General features: G+C 44.2%; 1 protein-coding gene and 1 pseudogene across 8 annotated transcripts in view; one reads left to right on the forward strand and one right to left on the reverse strand.

Annotated features, from left to right (window-relative positions):
- CPEB2 (cytoplasmic polyadenylation element binding protein 2) overlaps nt 1-21,707 on the forward strand; it is a 190,860-nt gene that overhangs the window by 130,292 nt on the left and 38,861 nt on the right. For all 8 annotated transcript variants that reach the window (XM_056555172.1, XM_056555174.1, XM_056555171.1 and 5 more), the window contains one exon: nt 8,194-8,244. In XM_056555172.1, coding sequence (XP_056411147.1) covers nt 8,194-8,244 — 51 coding nt within the window. The remainder of the gene's footprint in view (nt 1-8,193; nt 8,245-21,707) is intronic.
- Nucleotides 16,931-17,006, reverse strand: LOC130345147 (U2 spliceosomal RNA; annotated as a pseudogene).

A 21,707-nucleotide genomic window follows, 5' to 3' on the forward strand; every position in this document is an offset into this window, starting at 1 on the left:
GGGTCTGACTCGTAGTCCTCAGACTCATTAGATGAACCCGAAGAGTCCTCAGTAGAGGAGTCTACATAGGAGTCGGGTTTAGTGCGCTTAGCGGACTTACGCCTCTTGCCATGTAACTCCCCGAGGCCCAGGGGTCGAGCGGAGTCAGAGGGATGCTGGGGTTGACAGACCGGGGTAGGGGCTGTCTGGAGCATGTTATTATCTTCCCCTGCCGGGGAGTCAGAGATGTGCTTCCTTTTATGGGAAGCCTTGCCCTTTTTTACATGTGGATCTCCGCCATGAAGGGGAGCCGAGATATTGGAAACCTGTTGTTGCAGGCCAGAGGGCATTATGGATGAGGCCAGGGCCGCTTGGACTGACTTATTAATTAAGTCCTGGATCTGGGTGGCAGTCATAAATTGTGCTGCATCCAGGGAAGGACCCTCCCCTCTGAGGGGGACAGATGAGGGTTCTTCAGCCATACTAACTTTAGGATAGGGATAAAGAATTTCACTGGAAAGTGGATAAAATAACTGACCCAGGCACAACTAAGAATCTAATAAAGCGGAATAAATTCCGTTAGAGCTGGTAAAAAACCTACTGGGTAAAGAACCTACTGATAGAAAACGGGCTCCGACCTCCACACCGCTAGCGTAGCACTGGCGCTGTGGTGTGAGGTAAGCCCGGAGTATATGAGCCCAGGGGACGAAGTCTCGCGAGACTACGTCCCTCTGGGTCCTGATTGGAGGTCGCAGGAGCGCCTCTCAACCACACTGCACGCCGAACGCCGCCCCTTCCCAAGCGCAGGCCACAAAGAGGAGCGGACCAACCAGGGGAAAGGCTCCGCCCCAGCCCGCGCGCGCGCGAACTCGGACGGAGAAGAAGGTTCAAGTAAAATGGCGCAGGGAAGGGAGGGGGAGGGGAAGGTAGATACGGAGATGCGGAGATGCGGACGAAGCGGCGATAGGGGAGAGGAAATCGGCACCGGAAGATTTCCGGCTCTCACAGCAGAGAATACAGGAGAAAAGGGAAAAGAAAAAATTCTTGCAGTGTGAGTACTAATCACCTAAGGGATAGTACCACACAGGTCTCAAAGGTAATATACAGTAATAAAAATCGCTATATAAGTGAACAGTAAATCAAACACATAGAGTATACTTATCTTAGGTCTGCTATGAGCAGAAAGAAAGAGGAGGATCTATGTATGGGCAGTCCTTATATAGTGGCTACAGACGAGGAGTGGCTTCTGTGGCCCTAGGACTGCTGGGAGTTGAAGTTTTTTTCTGTTTGAATTGATTACTGAATAGTTCTGCTATGGGCATTATTAAAGAAAGAATAATGCATAAGATATGAGCCTCCTGTCTGATATATAACTTTTTTTTTTTAAATCAACTGATACCAGAAAATCTTAATCCTTCCAGTACGTATTAGCCTGCTGAATACTAGAGAGGAAATTATTTTCTTTTTGGAACACAGAGTTCTCTGCTGAATCACAAGCACAGTGCTCTCTGCTGACATCTCTGTCCATTTTAAGAACTGTCCAGAGAAGGAGAAACTCCCCATAGCAAACATATGCTGCTCTGGACAGTTCCTAAAATGGACAGAGATGTCAGCAGAGAGCTCTGTGCTCGTGATGTCAGCAGAGAGCACTGTGTTCCAAAAAGAAAAGAATTTCCTCTGTAGTATTCAGCAGCTAATAAGTACTGGAAGGATTCAGATTTTTTAATAGAAGTCATTTACAAATCTGTTTAACTTTCTGGCACCAGTTGATTTAAAAAAACAAAACAAAAAAAAAAAGTTTTCCACCGGAGTACCCCTTTAACATTTCCAGGTTCCTGAGTAGCAAACGTTTTGTGACACACTAAGGCTTTGTTCCATTTGCATACTTTTTCTTTTCATTTGGGCTTTCTGGAGAGGTTTCTGTGTCTTATTTAAGAGTTGCGCACACTACATAATAAATTGTGCAGATTTTTAAAAGGGCACCTAACGTGGGAAAACACACACATTGATAATCTTTCCACATCCTATGCCACCTAGGCTGCGGAGTATTTTTTTTTTTGCGCCACAATTATTTTTACGCAGATGACAAAATAGGGCAAATCTATTTGCGCACACTAAGTTAAAGGGGTTATCCAGGAAGAAACTTTTTTTATATATCAACTGGCTCCAGAAAGTTAAACAGATTTGTAAATTACTTCTATTAAAAAATCTTAATCCTTTCAGTACTTATGAGCTTCTGAAGTTTAGGTTGTTCTTTTCTGTCTAAGTCATCTCTGATGACACGTGTCTCAGGAACCGCCCAGTTTAGAAGAGGTTTGCTATGGGAATTTGCTTCTAAACTGGGCGTTTCCCGAGACACGTGTCATCAGAGAGCACTTAGACAGAAAAGAACAACCTTAACTTCAGAAGCTCATAAGTACTGAAAGGATTAAGATTTTTTAATAGAAGTAATTTACAAATCTGTTTAACTTTCTGGAACCAGTTGATATATAAAGAAAAGTTTTTTCCTGGATTACCTCTTTAAGCCCCCTACAAGTGCAGAAAAACAAAAATGACAGAGAATGCAAACTACTAAAAAACAGTGCAAAAAAAAAATATAAATCTAAAACAGGATACAAAATAGCGCAAAAGGAATGATAAATGCCACACAATGCATAGCCTGATCCTGGTTCTTTTAGTAACTAGAAAGCCTTTCTATAAGAGTGTCTGAGAATGCTGGCTGTCCGTGGCAAGAATATTATTACCCAGCTTTCCTTGTAGCAGATATTTCTAAGAAACCGGAAAACCTTAAGATGTTTTGATTTATGTTTTTTGTATTTGGGGAAAAAAATTCTCTTTAATATTCCACATGCAGGCAATGGAGTGCAGTGTCTCTCTGGCCGCCATCTCTCTGGAGACCTAGTTTCTATTCTAATGAGGGACATATTCATGGAAAAGCTCATCCTGACCTACTTTACAGGATTCATGGTTATCTCTCACATTTATAGAGGTCCCCGAGGGAGTTTGGGAATATTTCAACCAAAATATGTTATAATAAAAAAAAAAAATGGTGTGTGGGTTCATCTAAGGAGAATTCTTCTTCTCTAGTTAGGCCCCTTTATGTTTATAGTAGGCAGCCATTGTGTTGTAGCCCAAGAAGGACATTCCCTGTCACAGAGGCCTTACTGCGGTGTTGTAAAACTACAACTCCCAGCATGCTCGGACAGCCGTAGGCTGTCCGAGCATGCTGGGAGTTGTAGTTTTGCAACAGCTGAAGACACACAGTTTTGAAAACACTGCCTTACTGGCCTTATTTTTCTCTAAGGGTATGTTGACACGGTGCGGATCTTCCGCAGCAGAAAATCTGCAGCATGAATCTAAAAACTGATCTGCTGCGGATTTTAAATACATAGACTTTTTTTTTTCTTTTCTTTTCTTGTAGCTATTTTCGTGGAGAAACCCTGTGGATTTTTCACTAAGCAGGTCTGCACCGTGTGAACAAACCCTACTGTAAGAGAATGGAATTTCATAGAAGTTTGTTCACACATTACATTAGTGGCTACTGGATACTTTAACACCAGTCCTTGCCACGCGGAAGATTTGTTGCAGAAATGTTATTAAAAAATATCCCCAGTCAGATGAAAATATGCCAATTTGGGACAGGGATGCCTCCAATTGCCATTTTTTGGGTTTAAACATAGCCAACACCCTTAGGCAATGGTCACATCACAGTTCAGGGCCTTCGTCATAGATTCTGTTCAATACTGAAAAAAATGGATAATCCATTGCACTACAGACCCCAATGGATGGCGACTGATGCCGATAAATCCCATAAACAAATAGGTCCCAGGTTATAATATACTATACAGAAATGTTCTGCCCACATAGTCCCACTGTAGTCCCATATTCACTAATGTTTCCCTATTTACTAAAATCCGGATCAGAAATTATTGGATATTCGTAGGCCCCATCCAGCAATGTCCTTTTTAGTGCAATTTTCTTTCACTGTTTAGAGGTGTGACAGGCAGGACAGTCATAGGAACAAAGGGTCAGTCACAAGTATCTTAGAGAATACAGTTTATTATATAATTTAGGGTCTATTCACATGTACAATATCCTGCGCAGATTTGATGCGCAGCGTTTGAAGCGGTGCTCAGTCATTTAGTTTGCATTGAAATCTGCAGCATAAAATCCTGCGCAACAAACCTGCGCAGAGAACTGTACGTATGAATACACCATTAAAGGGGTATTCCAGGGAAAATTTTTTTTTTATATATCAACTGGCTCCAGAAAGTTAAACAGATTTGTAAATTACTTCTATTAAAAAAATCTTAATCCTTCTAATAATTAGCAGCTGCCGAAGTTGAGTTGTTCTTTTCTGTCTGACAACAGTGCTCTCTGCTGACATCACTGTCTGTCTCAGGAACTGCACAGAGTAGAAGAGGTTTGCTATGGGGATTTGCTTCTACTCTGGACAGTTCCCGAGACAGGTGTCATCAGAGAGCACTTAGACAGAAAAGAACAACTCAACTTCAGCAGCTCATAAGTACTGGAAGGATTACAATTTTTTTTTATAGAAGTCATTTACAAATCTGTTTAACTTTCTGGAGCCAGTTGATATATAAAAAAAAGTTTTTTCCTGGACAACCCCTTTAAGCTTTTCTTACAAAAGTGTGTATACATATATATATATATATATATATATATATATATATATATATATTTATAAAAAGATGGCACTTTGCATGTCCCCATGGGAAGATCTAACCACTGTATATGGGATCCATATGGCACAGTAGAGATACGCACATAGCTCGGGCTGCGGCGGCGCTCATACATGAATGGGACCGCGCGCTCTTCTTCCCGTTCTTACAAGCCACCATTCACCGCCCTTTCGGTAGGTTGTTGTTTTGGTTTTTACAGCTGTGGAGCTGAATGCGTAAATGAACTATTGTCCCGATTCTTCGATTCGTGTTTATTTTGAGATCAGTTTGGCCGCACAGCTCAGTGGGAGTATTATGTCAATGTTAGCTTAATACAGAAATCACCTGGAGCACATTTCCTGAACGGATAATGAGATTTTTTTTTTTATTCTCCTAATATGTTCCGGCATATACACAAACACACGTATTAGATCCGTGATCTGCAAGCTAAAAACCAAAGAGGTGCAGGCCCATTGGGAAAACATGAGGAATACTGTATACCTATTGCAGTGTTTCTCAACCAGTGTGCCTCCAGCTGTTGCAAAACTACAAATCCCAGCATGCCCGGACAGCCAACGTCTGTCCGGGCATGCTGGGAGTTGTAGTTTTGCAACAGCTGGAGGCCCACTGGTTGGGAAACACTGATCTATAGTCTCCATCCTGTGCCCTGACATCCTCCCACTGTATATCTATTATACTACCTATCACACTCCAACTACAACTCCCAGTATGCACGGACAGCCTGCCGCTGTATGCCTATAGTCTTGACCATATGTCTATAGTCTCCAACCTGTGGCTTTCCAGCTGTGGCAGAACTACATCTTCCAGCATGCCCTGTTGTAGTCTTGAAGCATCTGGGGAACCCTGCGGTGCATACATTGTAAACTTTCTTGTTCATTGGCTCTTAAAGGGGCCCTCTTATTACTGAGCTGTCTAATATTATTACCTTCAAGAAGCAAAGTACATAAATTCCTAAATCTCCCCCAGCGTATAATAGTGTTAAAGGGGTTATCCAGGTAAAAACTTATATATATATATATATATATATATATATATATATATATATATATATCAAATGGCTCCAGAAAGTTAAACAGATTTGTAAATTACTTCTATTAAAAAATCTTAATCCTTTCAGTACTTATGAGCTGCTGAAGTTGAGTTGTTCTTTTCTGTCTAAGTGCTCTCTGATGACACCTGTCCCGGGAACTGTCCAGAGTAGAAACAAATCCCCATAGCAAAATCTCTTCTACTCTGTGCAGTTCCCAAGACAAGCAGAGATGTCAGCAGAGAGCACTTTTGCCAGACAGAAAAGAAGAGAAAGTCCAGGCATGCTGGGAGTTGTAGTTTTGCAACAACTGGAGGTGCCCTGGTTGGGAAACAATGGTTTATGTAGAGGACAAGAGCTTCTTCAGGGTCCTATACAGTACACACAATGGGGACATGTACCAATAATGGTGTAGCAATGTGTGATTTTATGTATGTTTTTTTGCATCAAATGGAGCATATTTGCGCCAAAATTATCAATTGTCATACGCAAGTTTGTAATTTTGGCACAAATGTAGCCCTACAAAAGGCGCAGACCCCAGAATTCCAGGCAGTAAATCTGACTTTGGGACATTCTATTGTTGTAGCTATTTTCTCTGTCTCTTTATTCATGGTGTAGATTTGTGCCTAAATGAAGGTATTTGCGCCTAAACTTGCGCCAAATCGAAAAGTCTCAATTAATGAATTCCAGACCAAAGAATGATTGTAACTGAAATCACGACTAACAAAGTGAAATCAGTGATTTTGTTCTAAACCATTTGGCGCAATTGTTTGCCGTAAAAAGTGACATAAAAGGAAATTTGAGACAAATCACAGTAAAAAAAGAAACAGGGTAAAATCCTTCATACGTACCCCCAGTGTCCCAAATGGAGCCGCCCTTACTTGGTGTCCAAAAGAACAGCTAACCCTGGCACAGTGTAGTTCCTCCCTGTACTGTAGGGGGCGCTACCAGACACCCAGTCAGTGCATGCACTTCAGTAATAGAGGGGATTTACCAGTAAAATGGCCATTCTGATTGGTCAGTTCCTCCAGTTGTGACAGGTATCACAGATCTGGACTGTCTGTGCATTGTATGTTGAGTCTGGTTTCAAGTTACAATGGTCCAGAAAAAAACATTGTATGTTGAAACTATTGTATGTTGAGGCTAGAGATGAGCGAACTTACAGTAAATTCGATTCGTCACAAACTTCTCGGCTCGGCGGTCGCTGACTTTTTCTGCATAAATTAGTTCAGCTTTCAGGTGCTCCGGTGGGCTGGAAAAGGTGGATACATTCCTAGGAGACTCTTTCCTAGGAATGTATCCACCTTTTCCAGCCCACCGGAGCACCTGAAAGCTGAACTCATTTATGCAGGATAAGTCATCAACTGCCGAGCCGAGAAGTTCATGACGAATCAAATTTACTGTAAGTTCGCTCATCTCTAGTTGAGGCCATTGTAAGTTGAGGGATCACTGTATATGGGGGATCAGGAGATATGAATGACAAACAGAAAATTGGGGGCCTGTCAAAACTGTAACATTGGTGCAAGGGCTATATATAGGCATTACCATCTGGAAAAGCTGGGCTATTCTGCCTTCTGCAGTGACACATTCCCAACCCTCATACTGGGCACATGCAGAGGTCTGGGAAAGTTGCGCCATTAATGTTGCAAGCCGCGGAATGAATACCGTTTATAATAAATTGATGTGACAATAGCTCAGGTTATATTTACTGATGACATTATTGGCCCTCATTTACTTAGAAAATCGGGTTGTAAGTCTATCTTGCTTTCTTACCCGACTGCTTTTTTCCCCTGGTATTTATTATTATGCCGCATCCTGTTTGTCGCACGTGGGTTTTGTAGGTTTTGGTTTTCAACTCCTCTGAGTTGTCGGTAAAAAATCCACAACAATTCAACAAATTCGGGTTGGAAAGCTTTATAAATACGTGGGAAAGCTCAGAAATGTCAGGTTACGCCCCTTTTTCGGGTTTGGGAGAATCCACATCGGGTCCGTCGGGAAAAAATGTCGCCTCGTGTCGCAGACAAAGATGCGCCAAAAAAACCCGACAGGGTTTAGAATAGTAAATGAGGGCCATTATTTTTTACTTTTTTTCTGGACAAGCCCTTTAGTGAATTTACACGTACGTTCTGGCCGGTTCAGGACGCTGCCATGAACGTCCTCTTCTGGGCAGGAATACACAGGAGACTGTTCCAGGGGTGTTTGTTTAATGTCACAACATGAAGCAATGATTGTTCTGTGCGGATTATGTTTCTGCCTGTTGGTTTATTGGCTACATGAGAAAGCCGCCTGCTGTTCGGGATATAGTGGGGGCACGATGGGTGACAGATCTCCGGAGGTCAGCACATTTCTGGACTGCAGGCAGCAAGGGAGAAGGTGCTTATCCTATTGGATCAGACGCAGGGTGTAACACTGAACACGACTTAACCCCGTCACTTACTTCTGCCTGAGTACTTCATAAGAATTTTTTTTTTTTTTTTTTTCCAGGTCGTCTGAACTACCCCCATCCAGGAACGGACAGCCTTCTCATGCTGAATGGTAAATAATTTAGTCGCCTGCTTAAATATTAGCTCAGCAAACACATCATCCGGCCTCGGTGCACTCTATGTATTCCTGGTGTAGTGTGTCAACCTATATGTAGCAGATCTCAACTTACAATAGAATGGATGGACTAAATAAAAAATGGCCAGGACGTATCAAGTTTGCCTGCCGCTTTTCACGAGCGGCAGCAAGCGCCAATTACAGTCAGCCCTTTAGTAGTGTGCACTGTATTTTCCAACAGGAACCGTGTTGGGCATGATGCACGCTCAACCTGACTAATATTCCAGCGCAAGTACATCAGTACAGTGGTTACAATATTAAAGGGTTATCCAGGAAAAAACTTTTTTTATATATATATCAACTGGCTCCAGAAAGTTAAACAGATTTGTAAATGACTTCTATTAAAAAATCTTAATCCTTTCAGTACTTATGAGCTTCTGAAGTTTAGGTTGTTCTTTTCTGTCTAAGTGCTCTCTGATGACACGTGTCTCGGGAACCGCCCGGTTTAGAAGAGGTTTGCTATGGGAATTTGCTTTTAAACTGGGCGTTTCCCGAGACACGTGTCATCAGAGAGCACTTAGACAGAAAAGAACAACCTTAACTTCAGAAGCTCATAAGTACTGAAAGGATTAAGATTTTTTGATAGAAGGAATTTACAAATCTGTTTAACTTTCTGGAACCAGTTGGAATTAATTTAATCGCTTCCAGGGCGACCATTGTATGTTGAGACCAGAACTCTATGGAAACCTGGTAATTGGTTCTGAAGCCACCAAAATGTCATCCAAAAATAGGAAATGCTTAAAGTGAGGATTAAAGAAAAATAAGTAGATAAGTAATAGAGATAAAGCAAAGTCCTTACATATAAAAGTAAGAAAGATCTGCTGGGAGCTGTAAATCATTGTCTATTTCAGTGTTTCCCAACTAGGATGCCTCCAGCTGTTGCAAAACTACAACTCCCAGCATGCCCGGACAGCCAAAGGCTGTCCGGGCATGCTGGGAGTTGTAGTTTTGCAACAGCTGGAGGCACCCTTGTTGGGAAACACTGGTCTATGTAGAGGACAGGAGCTTCTTCAGGGTCCTCTACAGTACACATCATGCCCTAAGGGTGCGTTCCCACAGGGCGTATACGCAGCGTATTTGACGCTGTGCAAAATTTACGGCAGCAGCGGGAAATACGCTGCGTATTCCTTGCTCACTATACACACAGGGCTTTCTGGCGGCAGCCCTATGTGTGCAGTGAGTTTTGGAGGCGGAGCCGCACGTCACAGACACGCCGGCACACGGCCCCGCCTCTAAAACTCACTGCACACATAGGGCTGCCGCCAGAAAGCCCTGTGTGTATAGTGAGCAAGGAATACGTAAATTTTGCGCAGTGTCAGATACGCTGCGTTTACACCCTGTGGGAACGCACCCTAAAAAAAAGTTAAATGGAGCCGCCCTTACTTGGTGTCCAAAGGAGCAGCTAACCATGGCATAGGTTAAAAGTAGTACAGAACTTGTAATACTACTCTGTACTGTAGGGGGCGCTACCGGACACCAGTCAGTGCATGCACTTTAGGACTACAGGGGTTTTACCAGTGAAATGTCCATTCTGATTGGTTGGTTCTTCCAGCCATTGACACGTTTTGCGGATTCCGTAGCATTGTATGTTGAGTCTGGTTTCAAGTTACAATGGTCCAGAAAAGACCATTGTATGTTGAAACTATTGTATGTTGAGGTCATTGTAAGTCGAGGGATCACTGTATTAATATATCTCTGAGTGTTTTAGGATTAAATTCACGTATACATAATCAGATGCAGATCTTCCGCATGGGAAATCTGCGGCAGATTTTTTTTTTTCTACACATAGGGGGAGATTTATCAAAACCTGTGAAGAGGAAAAGGTGTCCAGTTGCCCATAGCAACCAATCAGATCGCTTCTTTCATTTTTAAAAGGACCTCTGCAAAATGAAAGACGCGATCTGATTGGTTGCTATGGGCAACTGGGCAACTTTTCCTTTGCACAGGTTTTGATAAATCTCCCCCATAGACTTCAATGGGTCCACAGCAAATCTGCAAATCGTCCACTACTATTGCAGATTTGCTGCGGACCCAGTGAAGTCAATGGATAGCAAAATCTGCTGCAGATGTTCTGCCCAAAAAATCTGCAGCAAATGCGCATGTGTGAACGTACCCTCAGGCTCTCGCACATCTGTTTGTCTGTCCGGGATTCATGTAGGGTATACTTTAGGATGGATCTCAATGCGTCCTGCTCCTAAGCACTCTTCTAGTACTGTTTATCTTTTTTGTTGGCTTTTACTTTTCACACTAAACACCAAAGCTCTGTGTTAGTTGTTAATTCTGACCTTTGGCTCCAGGGTTAATAAACTGAGGGCAGTGGGAGCAGTGACCTTTAGCCCCCTGCAGGAGTAATGATCTGCATGCATAGCTATCGATCTCTTGACTGATCACATAACACTAGAATTAATCTTTCCACACTAAATTTCCCTCAGTGACCATTTAGTTGGCGCTTAATCTAGAAACTTGAAGGCCCTTCCAATGATCCTGTCATCTGCTGCCACCATAAACATGCTTTATAGCTGCACGGAGCAGCATCTGAATCTGGGACCTCCTGGTGTATGGGGACTTACAGGCCATGCCCCATGGGAAACGTGTGCAAGTTAGCGCTACTCCTGAAGGAATTAAGCTGCCTCTCTAGTGCCACCTATTGGAGTCAGTATCTTGTCAGCATCTCACCCAAAGCGCCTGGAAACAGAACTAGGGAAATAAACTCCAAAGAAAGACCCCAATCTGAAGACCCCTGTTTTGGGATTTTGCTCTTTATCTATGCAGATCATGCCTTAAGACAGTGGTCTCCAAACTATGGCCCTACAGATGTTGCAAAACTACAACTCCAAGCATACCCCGGATAGCTGTTTTACCCTTGAAGATCCAATTTCGATGGCCTATACTGTGGATGAGCCCCTCAATACAAGTCTATGGGAAGGGACGTGGTGGCTGTCACACCTCCTTCCATAGACTTCCATTGAGGGGTCGTGGGGTGATGTCACGAGGGTGTGTGGCTGTGACGTCACGAGCCCTGGCGCCCGCACTCAGCATTTGGAACAAAATGTTCTGAACGCTGAGGCAGTGGAGTACCCCTTTAAGGCTATGTTTACACAGTGGAATTTCCGTGCAGAATTCCTCAGAATAATTCCACACGGACATTCCCCAGCAGCAGAGTCCTATTTATTTCAATAGGATTCTGCTGCACTGTGTACATAGCAGAATTTTTCCTGCAGATGTTTCTGCTGCGGAAATCCCGATTCCTGAGTCTGTAGAAAAAAATTGACTTTCTGCAGAGTCTGTACAGAAATGCATTGCCGTCTGAGACCTTTCCGAGCAACCTAGCGCCAATATGTTCAGCTGGCACTTCACTGCCGGTGGAATGTCCACATTGAGATTTTCCGTGTGGACATTCCACCGTCTGAACATAGCCTAAAGAGCTACTAGTTTGTTATTCTGGGTATGACTACTGGGTCTCTATCTCAGCTTCTTTTATCCCTATGTGATTGACATGAGAGAGTAAGGCTAGGTTCAGACTACGGAACTACGCAATTCCGCTTTGAAATTACAGGCGGAAATTCCGCTTACTAAAATGTATAGTGTAGTGAATGGGTTTCCGTTCACAAATTCACACTTCGGAATTTGTGAAGCGGAATTTGTGAACGGAAAATCCGCTTGGAAATTTCCGCCTGAAGAAAGGGGTTGCTCTTTCTTGAGGCGGAAGTCCGCGCGTAACACATTGCAGTCTATTGGAGACTATAGTGTCCGCGCGGTCCTAGCGCCGACTGATTCAGTCAGCGCTGGCCGCACTCGGAATCTCCGGGCGGAAATTTTCTGCCCAGAGATTCCGTAGTCTGAACCTAGCCTAAGCCTATGAAGTGTATCTAGTTTAGAGGAACACTATATGGCGCTATTTTTCTACTAACATTACACATGGCTACTTGTTATGTTCCTGAGCTCTTTATGAGTCCAGTAAGGGCTCGCAGTGAACCATGAATATTTTTTTTCCCTTTTGTTGTGAAAAATACTATTTTCAGATCCGGCATGAAATCTCCAATTAGAGTCTCGGAGCTTAATACGCTCTGCGGGCTCCGAGGCCTCTGGGGTGGAGTGGGATTAAGAACCTCTCCTCACCCGTCCTCCGTCTATCAGGGCGGACAACATTTTTCACCTGACGGGTGATCTGGGCTGTGTCGGGGAAGAACACAATTATATAATGAGTGAAATGAGTCCAGGCTATTTTCATGCAAATCTCCCGGCTGCTGTTTTGCCTGCAGCGCAGCCACAGTTTAATGGGTAGGTGAAGATTTGTAGGTCAATGCAGCTATTTCATTCCCGCAGCCCAGCGTCAGAACTGTTTTTTTCCTACACCAGAAGCGCCCGGAATCAAAAAGGCTTTATTCCTACCTTCAGAATACACGGCGAACTGTGGCTGCTTTCATGGCGTCGGATTACACGGATGGGAGATGTTAGGTGGGAGGTGGGGGGGGGGGGGATGTTAGGTGGGAGGTGGGGGCGGGGGGTAGAAGTTTGTGGTGTTTTTTATATGAAACACCTACCATTAAATTCTTATAGTGACATATGTACAGTTTAATCCTACAGATTTTATAGCATAGCATATGGACCTTTTTTTCTCTCTTCTCATTGTGCACACATATAGCAGAGCTAAGCGTGCGCTCATACTGTCTGGTGCTGCAGTTTTGGTGCATTGCAGTTGTAGTCCAGCTTAGGCTTCATTCACATCACATTTGGGGCATATGGCAGCTCGATACAGCGGGAGGATTTAAAAAACGGCTGCTGCTGTATCCCCACTGGACCCATGCCGTCCCCCATTCATTTCGGTGAGCCGGACAGTCAGCTAGTGACTCAGCTCGGGTAATTTTTGTATCCGTTTTTATTGCCGGACTTAAACTGCAGCAGACAAATGTTTTCAGTTTGGCAACAAAAACGGACAGTCCAAAAACGACCTGACTGGAGTCACTCGCTGACTCTGTCCAGCACTGAAATTGATGGGGTGCGGCGCTGGTCTGGCTGGCATACGGCAGCAGACTTTTTTCAAAATTTCGCGCTGCCCCAAATGTGAGGTGAATGCAGCCTAAGGGTGCATTCACACGCTCTTTGTTTTTTCGGGTTTTCCCGCTGCGTATTTGACAGGGGCGGGCTCTTCTCGGTTGTCCATAGTAGATTTTCCGCGGCGGAATTTACGTGGCGGAAAATTGCCCGCATTCCCTACTGACTTCAATTGGGCTTGCAGCGGATTTTCCGCAGCGTAAATTCCTCCGTGAAAAATCTGCTGCGGATAGCCGAGAAGAGCCTGCCCCTTTCAAATATGCAGCGGAAAACCTGCAAAAACAAAAGACCATGTGAACGCACCCTAAAATGGGTTTTCTGGGTATTTTACATGTATGACCTATCCACAGGATTGAAATAAATAGGAGCTAAACTGCAATAACTCAGTATCAGTGCCCACTCCTTTCGACCATTCACTGTGTAAGTGCCGGAGTCGTGGCTCTGCCGAACAGCCGATCGGTGGGGGTGCCGGGTGTTGAGACCCCAATGAACAGAGATTGAAGGCCTATTTTTGTGGCCTAACATGTACAGTGTTCCCGCGGTTTGTCAATAAAACAGCACTTATGTCCGCAACAGATTGTCGCTTGCAAAAGCGCAGATTCCGGACCGTTTTGAATGGCACGGATCCACTGAGGAAAATCGGCTGCGTGAACATACTGTAGGGGGTTCATGAAAATGACAAAATCACCTCTGCTACATGTGTATATTGGCTCTCATTTACTATTGAAAACCCGACATGTTTTGACGGGTTGTGCGCCAGATTCTTTCACATTGCGCCAGAAATTCTGTCTGCGCCAGATTTTGCGCCAGAATTGGAAAAAACCCCGACTAACTCTCCATTTTGCTAAGAAAACCCGAAAAGGGGGAGTGGCAGCTGATAAAAGAGGGTGTGGTCTCTGAAAAGGGGCGTGTTCCCGACATTTTCACAAAAACCCAACATATTTCCTAAGGTTTCCACTGAAAATGTGGTGGATTTGAGCTGAGGAAAACCAGACAGATCAGAACATGTGTAAGAAAAAGCAAAGTGTAGGGAAAGTGGAAAATGTAGGAAAACCTTATTAAATACCGTGGAAAATAGATTGTAGGGAATTAAAACCCACAAAGAAAACTCCACTCCACTCTTAGGCTGGGTTCACACCACGTTTTGTTAAATACGTTTCCCGTATACGGCTGGGAGGAGGGGGCGGGGCTTAATCACTGTGCCCGCACTCAGCCGTATTCGGGAACCGTATTTAATGTATGTCTATGAGCCGACCGGAGTGGTCGACTGCGTTTTTGCCTATGGTCGGGAAACCGCATACGGCCGAAAACTAACCCGACCGGAGGCTGCAGTTCACTCCGGTCGGCTCATAGACATACATTAAATACGGTTCCCGAATACGGCTGAGTGCGGGCGCCACGATTAAGCCCCGCCCCCCTCCTCCCAGCCGTATACGGGAACCGTATTTAACAAAACGTGGTGTGAACCCAGCCTTAGTAAATAAGGGCCACTGTGTGTATGTAAAGATCAAATAGATATGCTTCAATTGACTGTAACATGCAAACCAGTAATAAAATGGGGGATAATAAAATGGGGGATCGAAGGATGAGTAGACAATGAATGGAGAATAGATGGACAGACAAAAGCATCTTGTTATAAGGTTGGATTCACACCCTGCAGATGTTACAGAATTTTCGACTGTCCCCTTCATCTAAATGGGGCTTGATCCCAACACTGGGGCTTCAGACTAACAGAATGGCTTTTCCATCTCTGACTGTACCCAAAGTGTATGTTGAAATGATGGATATTTTTAGACGGTGCCTCCATATGATCCCAGTCCATAATATAGAGTGAACACCATATTGTGCCACATGGTGCCCACATAAGTGTTGTACAATGCAGAGGTGCAATAGGTTCCCAATGTTTCCACCTGGACAAGGTATAGAGTAGTATTCTCCAAACTGTAGACCTCCAGCTGTTGCAAAACTACAACTCCCAGCATTGCCGGACAGCCAACGGCTGTCCGGCAATGCTGGGAGTTGTAGTTTCGCAACAGCTGGAGGTCCACAGTTTGGAGATCACTGATATAGAGCATGCAGTGTTTGGCGATCATAAACCAGCATGACCTCCACCTAGTAATGCAATATAGTCTCCTGTACATTGTATATTTTTTTTATTTTATTTTTTTAAGGTATTTGCGGTATATTACTACAGTTCTTTTTAACTTTTTTTTTTCTTTTTAAGTGATAGTCAGCATGTCAGTAGTCCTGGAAAACCAGCACCTGAGCCCTTCGCCTTGTTGTTGGGTCTAGTGACTTCCTCTCAGCAGCCACGGTCCGGATCAGATGACCTTCTCGCTTTGTCAACATCCCCATTTATTTAGTCTAGGCCAGAGATGGATGCGTCTGCGCACACGTTCTTCTTACGTCAGGTCTTGTGATCTGTGTCTGCAGGAAATGGTAGAAAAGATGCACTAAGTCATCCAAAAAAAAAAAAGCGTGCACGTAAATGGAGGTGTGAGACAGGAAGCATGTGACTGTCAGGGTGCGGGGTCAGGCCCCTTATCCATAGGAGTAAAATACAGCGTACGGCTGGGTTCACACATAGCATTTTGCTCAGTATTTTTAACCAAGTGGGTCTAAAACACAGAGAAAAGTACTAATCTTTCCATTACTGTGTGTTGGTTTCCCTCCTGGCTTTGGCCTTGTTCACACTCCCCATTGAATTCAATGTGCAGTAAATTTTGCAGAATTTCTAAGTTGAAAAGCTCCGCCGGAAAAATTCAACTCGGAAATTCCGAAAACATTTCTTGCACATTGAATTGAATGGGGATTCCGCTGTCCTAGTCACACTAGTGTGTGTAAGAAAAAGTGGAAAAAGTGCAAACATGTCACACTAAAAAAACGTGCACAAAGGATGCGGTCTATCGCTAATCCCTTCTCCGACAGGAGAGAGGCCCCCCAACAAACCTACCCTTCACCTCCAGGCCAAAAGGCACCTGCAAGGTTCCAGGTTCAATGCCCTTTTTCGCCGAAGCTACTAAGGGGCGACAAATTCCCCTGGCTTCAAGCTAGGTGTTAGCCAAGGTATCAGCCAAGGAGCGCCGTATACTGATGAGCATCTTGACCGAAGCCAAGATGCCCAGGGGTTGCAGGGAGGTGAGGAACCAAAAGGCCACACACACCTCCCCTAGACCGCCAGGAGGGACAGCCAGAAGGGCTACCACATCCTGACAATCCTGTGTACAAAGAAAAACACGAACGTGGCACAGTGACAAACAAAAATAATAAATAGGTGCAGATATACTGCCCGGTCATCCGGACGGATCTATAAAAATTTCAGTGATACTAGCCAGAAGGCGGGATACCAAGGGTGAGTACCAAAGGTGAAGAGTATGGTGCAGTGCGTTCACTCAGTGAGTTAACACCGAGTGAGTTTCGGCACCTCAGGGTCACCACTCCCCGAGGCACAGAAGTACACGCCCCAACCTCATGGTCAGACCCGGAGGAAGCAGGTCACATCAGGACAGCCGTCGAGCTGATTCCTCAGAACCAGCCCCGGAACGCCCTGGTACACCTGCCTCCTACCATGCAGCACCCATCCCCACCAGCACCACACCCAACAGATACTACACTTGATCTTAGCCAAAAGGCCGAGAAGTGAAATTTCTGCTGCAAAAAAATTCTACTTTCCAGATTCTGCAGAAATGTAAGACCTGTTAATAAATCTTGCATACCGTAATTATTGTCTGAAGCCCGTTGAACTCAATGGGGCTTTGGAATTTTGGAAGAATTGTGTGTTTTAAGAAATTTCGTAGAAATTCCACTAAAATTCAGCAAAATTTCAAAAATTCCAGAAAATAATGTGAGCAGAATAGCACAATTTCCGGCATGTGAACATAGCCTTTGGCTTAAGATACTAAACAAAATATTAGTGGAAACCCTGAAATTTCTCCTTAAGTACTTGATGATCACATAGTCATGGAACTTTATGGAAATGAGTATGTAAAATTTAGGCCCCTTTCACACTGTCATGAGAACGGGCAGCAACGGGTCCCGGCGGTTCCCATTTACTATTATGGGGGCCACTGGGCGCCGTTATGAATAGCGAGAGTAAAAGACGGCACAAGCAGTAATATTTCTCCCGCTATTCTGCCCGGCTCTCCCGACGGCCGTCACATTGCCTTGTACTAACGGCAGTGGGAAAGAAGCCTTATATGTAAGGAGAGAAATGTTTTTTTTTTTTTTTGTTTTGTTTTTTTCATTTTATAATTCCAGAACAAATTATCAGAAATTCCAGATTGTCAGATTAAATAAATTTGACAGCATTTTACGCAACTATTATTTAAATACATATAAATGTAGCCAGAATGAACTTAATGGAGATCTTCGCTGAAAATTAACTTACCGTATATACTCGAGTATAAGCCGAGTTTTTCAGCATGATTTTTCGTGCTGAAAACGCCTCCTTCGGCTTATACTCGAGTTAACAACAAAACTTTCTGGCCTGTCAATCCCTTCTCAGTAGTCTCAAACCTGCGGACCTCCAGATGTTGCAAAACTACAACTCCCAGCAAGCCTGGACAGCCATCGGCTGTCCAGGCTTGCTGGGAGTTGTAGTTTTGCAACATCTGGAGGTCCGCAGGTTGAAGACCACTGAGAAGGGATTGACAGGCGGTGATGATGAAGGCGGGGGGATGATGACGGGGTGTTAATGACGGGGGGTCTGGATGATGACAGGCGGTGATGATGAAGGCGGATGATGACGGGGTGTTAATGACGGGGGTCTGGATGATGACAGGCGGTGATGATGAAGGGGGGATGATGACGGGGTGTTAATGACGGGGGTCTGGATGATGACAGGCGGTGATGATGAAGGGGGGATGATGAGGGGGTGTTAATGACGGGGGTCTGGATGATGACAGGTGGTGATGATGAAGGGGGGGATGATGATGGGGTGTTAATGACGGGGGGTCTGGATGATGACGGGGTGTTAATGACGGGGGGTCTGGATGATGACAGACGGTGATGATGAAGGGGGGGATGATGACGGGGTGTTAATGACGGGGGGCTCTGGATGATGACAGGCGGTGATGATGAAGGGGGGATGATGACGGGGTGTTAATGACGGGGGGTCTGGATGATGACAGACGGTGATGATGAAGGGGGGATGATGACGGGGTGTTAATGACGGGGGGCTCTGGATGATGACAGGCGGTGATGATGAAGGGGGGGATGATGATGGGGTGTTAATGACGGGGGGTCTGGATGATGACAGGTGGTGATGATGAAGGGGGGATGATGAAGGGGTGTTAATGACGGGGGGTCTGGATGATGACGGGGAGGGATGATGTATTTCCCACCCTAGGCTTATAGTCAAGTCAATAACTTCCTGGGTTTTTGGGGTGAAATTAGGGGCCTCGGCTTATATTCAGGATGGCTTATATTCGAGTATATATGGGATCCCCTAGCCAGAGGAAAGCAGATAAGTAGGTGATCGCAGGGGACACGCGCTCCATTCATTCCTATGGGAGCGCCGAAAGGACCAGCTCTGTACTCTGGGCATCATCGGCGATCCCATAGAAATGAATGGAGTACGTAGCGTCTACAGGTAGATGACACATGCTCCTCACGCCCCCCACGAAAAGCCCCTTGTAGCAATAAACAAATTATAAGAAATATATAATAATATATTTATTTATAAATATTTTTTATATATATATATATATATATATATATATATATATATATATATATATATATATATATAATAGTATAGCTTTGGCATTGGGTGATTGGGTTCAGGGTGTAACATAAAATTCTACAGGAAGGATTCTGTCCAAAAACTTGCATGGTTGTGTGTCCAAGCCCAGGCCATGTGTTGAATTAGTGGTTACATAAATGAGGATTTTCTTTTCCTTTATCCTCTTCCGCTCAATGGAATTTCTTATGATTTGTTTGAAGATTTGTTTATTGCTACAAGGGGCTTTTGTTGGAGCGGACAATGGGCGAGAGGGTGAAAAAGTATTTATGTAGTTGTTTTTTTTTTTCAGCCGGTCATGTTGGGCAGATGAAGGTCAAACATTACAACTATTACATTGTATGTGGCAAATGGACAAAATGTTCTTTGGAGAACGTGATTTGTTTCTTTTCTTTTTTTTTTTATGAAGCCTTTCTTGTTCTTTTGGAAGAATGGGAGACTGGTCATATGATTTGTGCCCTGGGTTCTTCGTGTTTATACAATGTCATATGGAAAATACATTTTAAAGCCAAACTTATCTTGTATGCTATCTGTCATTTCTAAAGTGTTTGGTTATTTGCCGTATTTTTCGCCTTATAGGACGCACCGGCATATAAGACGCACCCAATTTTAAAGGTGCAAAATCTAGAAAAAAAAGATTATGCACCCAACAGTGATCTTTAACCTGCGGACCTCCAGATGTTGCAAAACTACAACTCCCAGCATGCCCGGACAGCCGTTGGCTGTCCGGGCATGCTGAGAGTTGTAGTTTTGCAACATCTGGAGGTCCGCAGGTTGAAGACCACTGGATAGGAGGTAATACTCACGTGTCCCAGCCGCTCCGGACCCGTTACCGCTGCCCTGGATGTCGCTCCATCGCTGTCGCCGTGTCCCCGACGCTCCGGACGTCTTCTTCCCCGGGATCCACGATCTCCGTAGCCGTCATCATGTCGCTACGCACACCGCTCCTATTGGATGACGGGACAGCGTGCGCGACGATGTGATGACGTCGAAGGAGAGCGCCGCCATGCAGGGGATCCCGGCACGGAGCAGACACCGAGGAGGCAGGTAAGGTCCCTCCCGGTGTCCTGTAAGCTGTTTGGGATGCTGCGATTTCACCGCGGGGGTCCCAAACAGCCCGACTGAGCAGCCGGTTAGTGTCACTTTCACTTCAGATGCAGCGGTCAGCTTTGATCGCCGCGTCTGAAGGGTTAATACAGGGCATCACCGCGATCGGTGATGTCCTGTATTAGCCGTGGGTCCCGGCCGTTGATGGCCGCAGGGACGACCCGATAGGTGTGTATTCGCCGTATAAGACGCACCAACTTTTCCCCCCCAGTTTTGGGGAAGAAAAAGTGCGTCTTATACGGCGAAAAATACGATAAGCAGTAGTGACCATGGCTGTGCGTGTGTGATTTCCCATTGGGATCGAAATTGGCAAAAATCACGATTTCAAATGACTAGCGTGTCAGTTGAATTCTTCTTGTGCATTTTCAGTTTTTTCACTTTTAGCGTCACTCAAAAAATTGAAAATGGCATAAAAACTCAGTTTTCACCTGGTCTATAGTCTTATCACCTACCCTCAAAAGTCCTATGAAAAAAAAAAGTCCTTTTTCTTAAATCAACTGGTGCCAGAAAGTTAAAGAGATTTGCAAATGACTTCTATTAAAAAATCTTTACCCTTCCAGTACTTTTTAGCAGCTGTATGCTACAGAGGAAATTCTTTTCTTTTTTTAATTTCTTTTTTGTCTTGCCCACAGTGCTCTCTGCTGACACCTGATGCCCGTATCAGGAACTGTCCAGAGCAGGAGAAAATCCCCATTGCAACCTACGCTGCTCTGGACAGTTCCTGACACGGACAGAGGTGTCAGCAGAGAGCACTGTGGACAAGACAAAAAAAGAAACTCAAAAAGAAAAGAATTTCCTCTGTAGCATACAGCTGCTATAAAGTACTGGAAGGGTAAAGATTTGTTAATAGAAGTCAGTTACAAATCTGTTTAAGTTTCTGGCACCAGTTGATTTAAAAAAAAAAATAAAAAAAAATGTTACCCCTTAAGGCCCAGCCCTGTCTGCAGGAGCTGTATAAAAGCACATCAAGTAAAAGCCCCTTACAGCTCTGTACTATTGAGTTCAGAGTTATGGGAACATCACATACCGTAATATAGGGCCTCATGGTCCCTGTTTTGCCATATGTGGGATAGTTTTCCCTAGTTGTAATGCTTATTGAGGAATCTCGCTCTGTAATATGGTTTTCCATGAAGCATGGCTTTTTTTTTTTTTTTTTGGACATTCTGTATGAAATAAAATCAACTGGATCTTTTCTTTTACAAAAGTATGAATCTTTGTATGTATTAAATGTATTTCTACATTTCTGACAAATGCTCTAGGCCTAAACCTGAAATGCAATGTACATTTATCCTAATAAAAGGTGATTAGTTTATTATAATTGCTCTTCAGATGTTTCCTTTGCCACTTGGCAGTCTAGATTGGCGCCATATAGGACTTGGCTTTTTCCGTTACTCATTCTACTGGTATAATATTGTGGCATATAGACTACACTAGGGCCCTAAAGGGGAATTCTAGTGCTTAAAGACATATGCCTTATGCAAAGGATGGGGCATAAGTG

This window comes from Hyla sarda, chromosome 1 (genome assembly GCF_029499605.1).
Source record: "Hyla sarda isolate aHylSar1 chromosome 1, aHylSar1.hap1, whole genome shotgun sequence".
NCBI lineage: Eukaryota > Metazoa > Chordata > Amphibia > Anura > Hylidae > Hyla > Hyla sarda.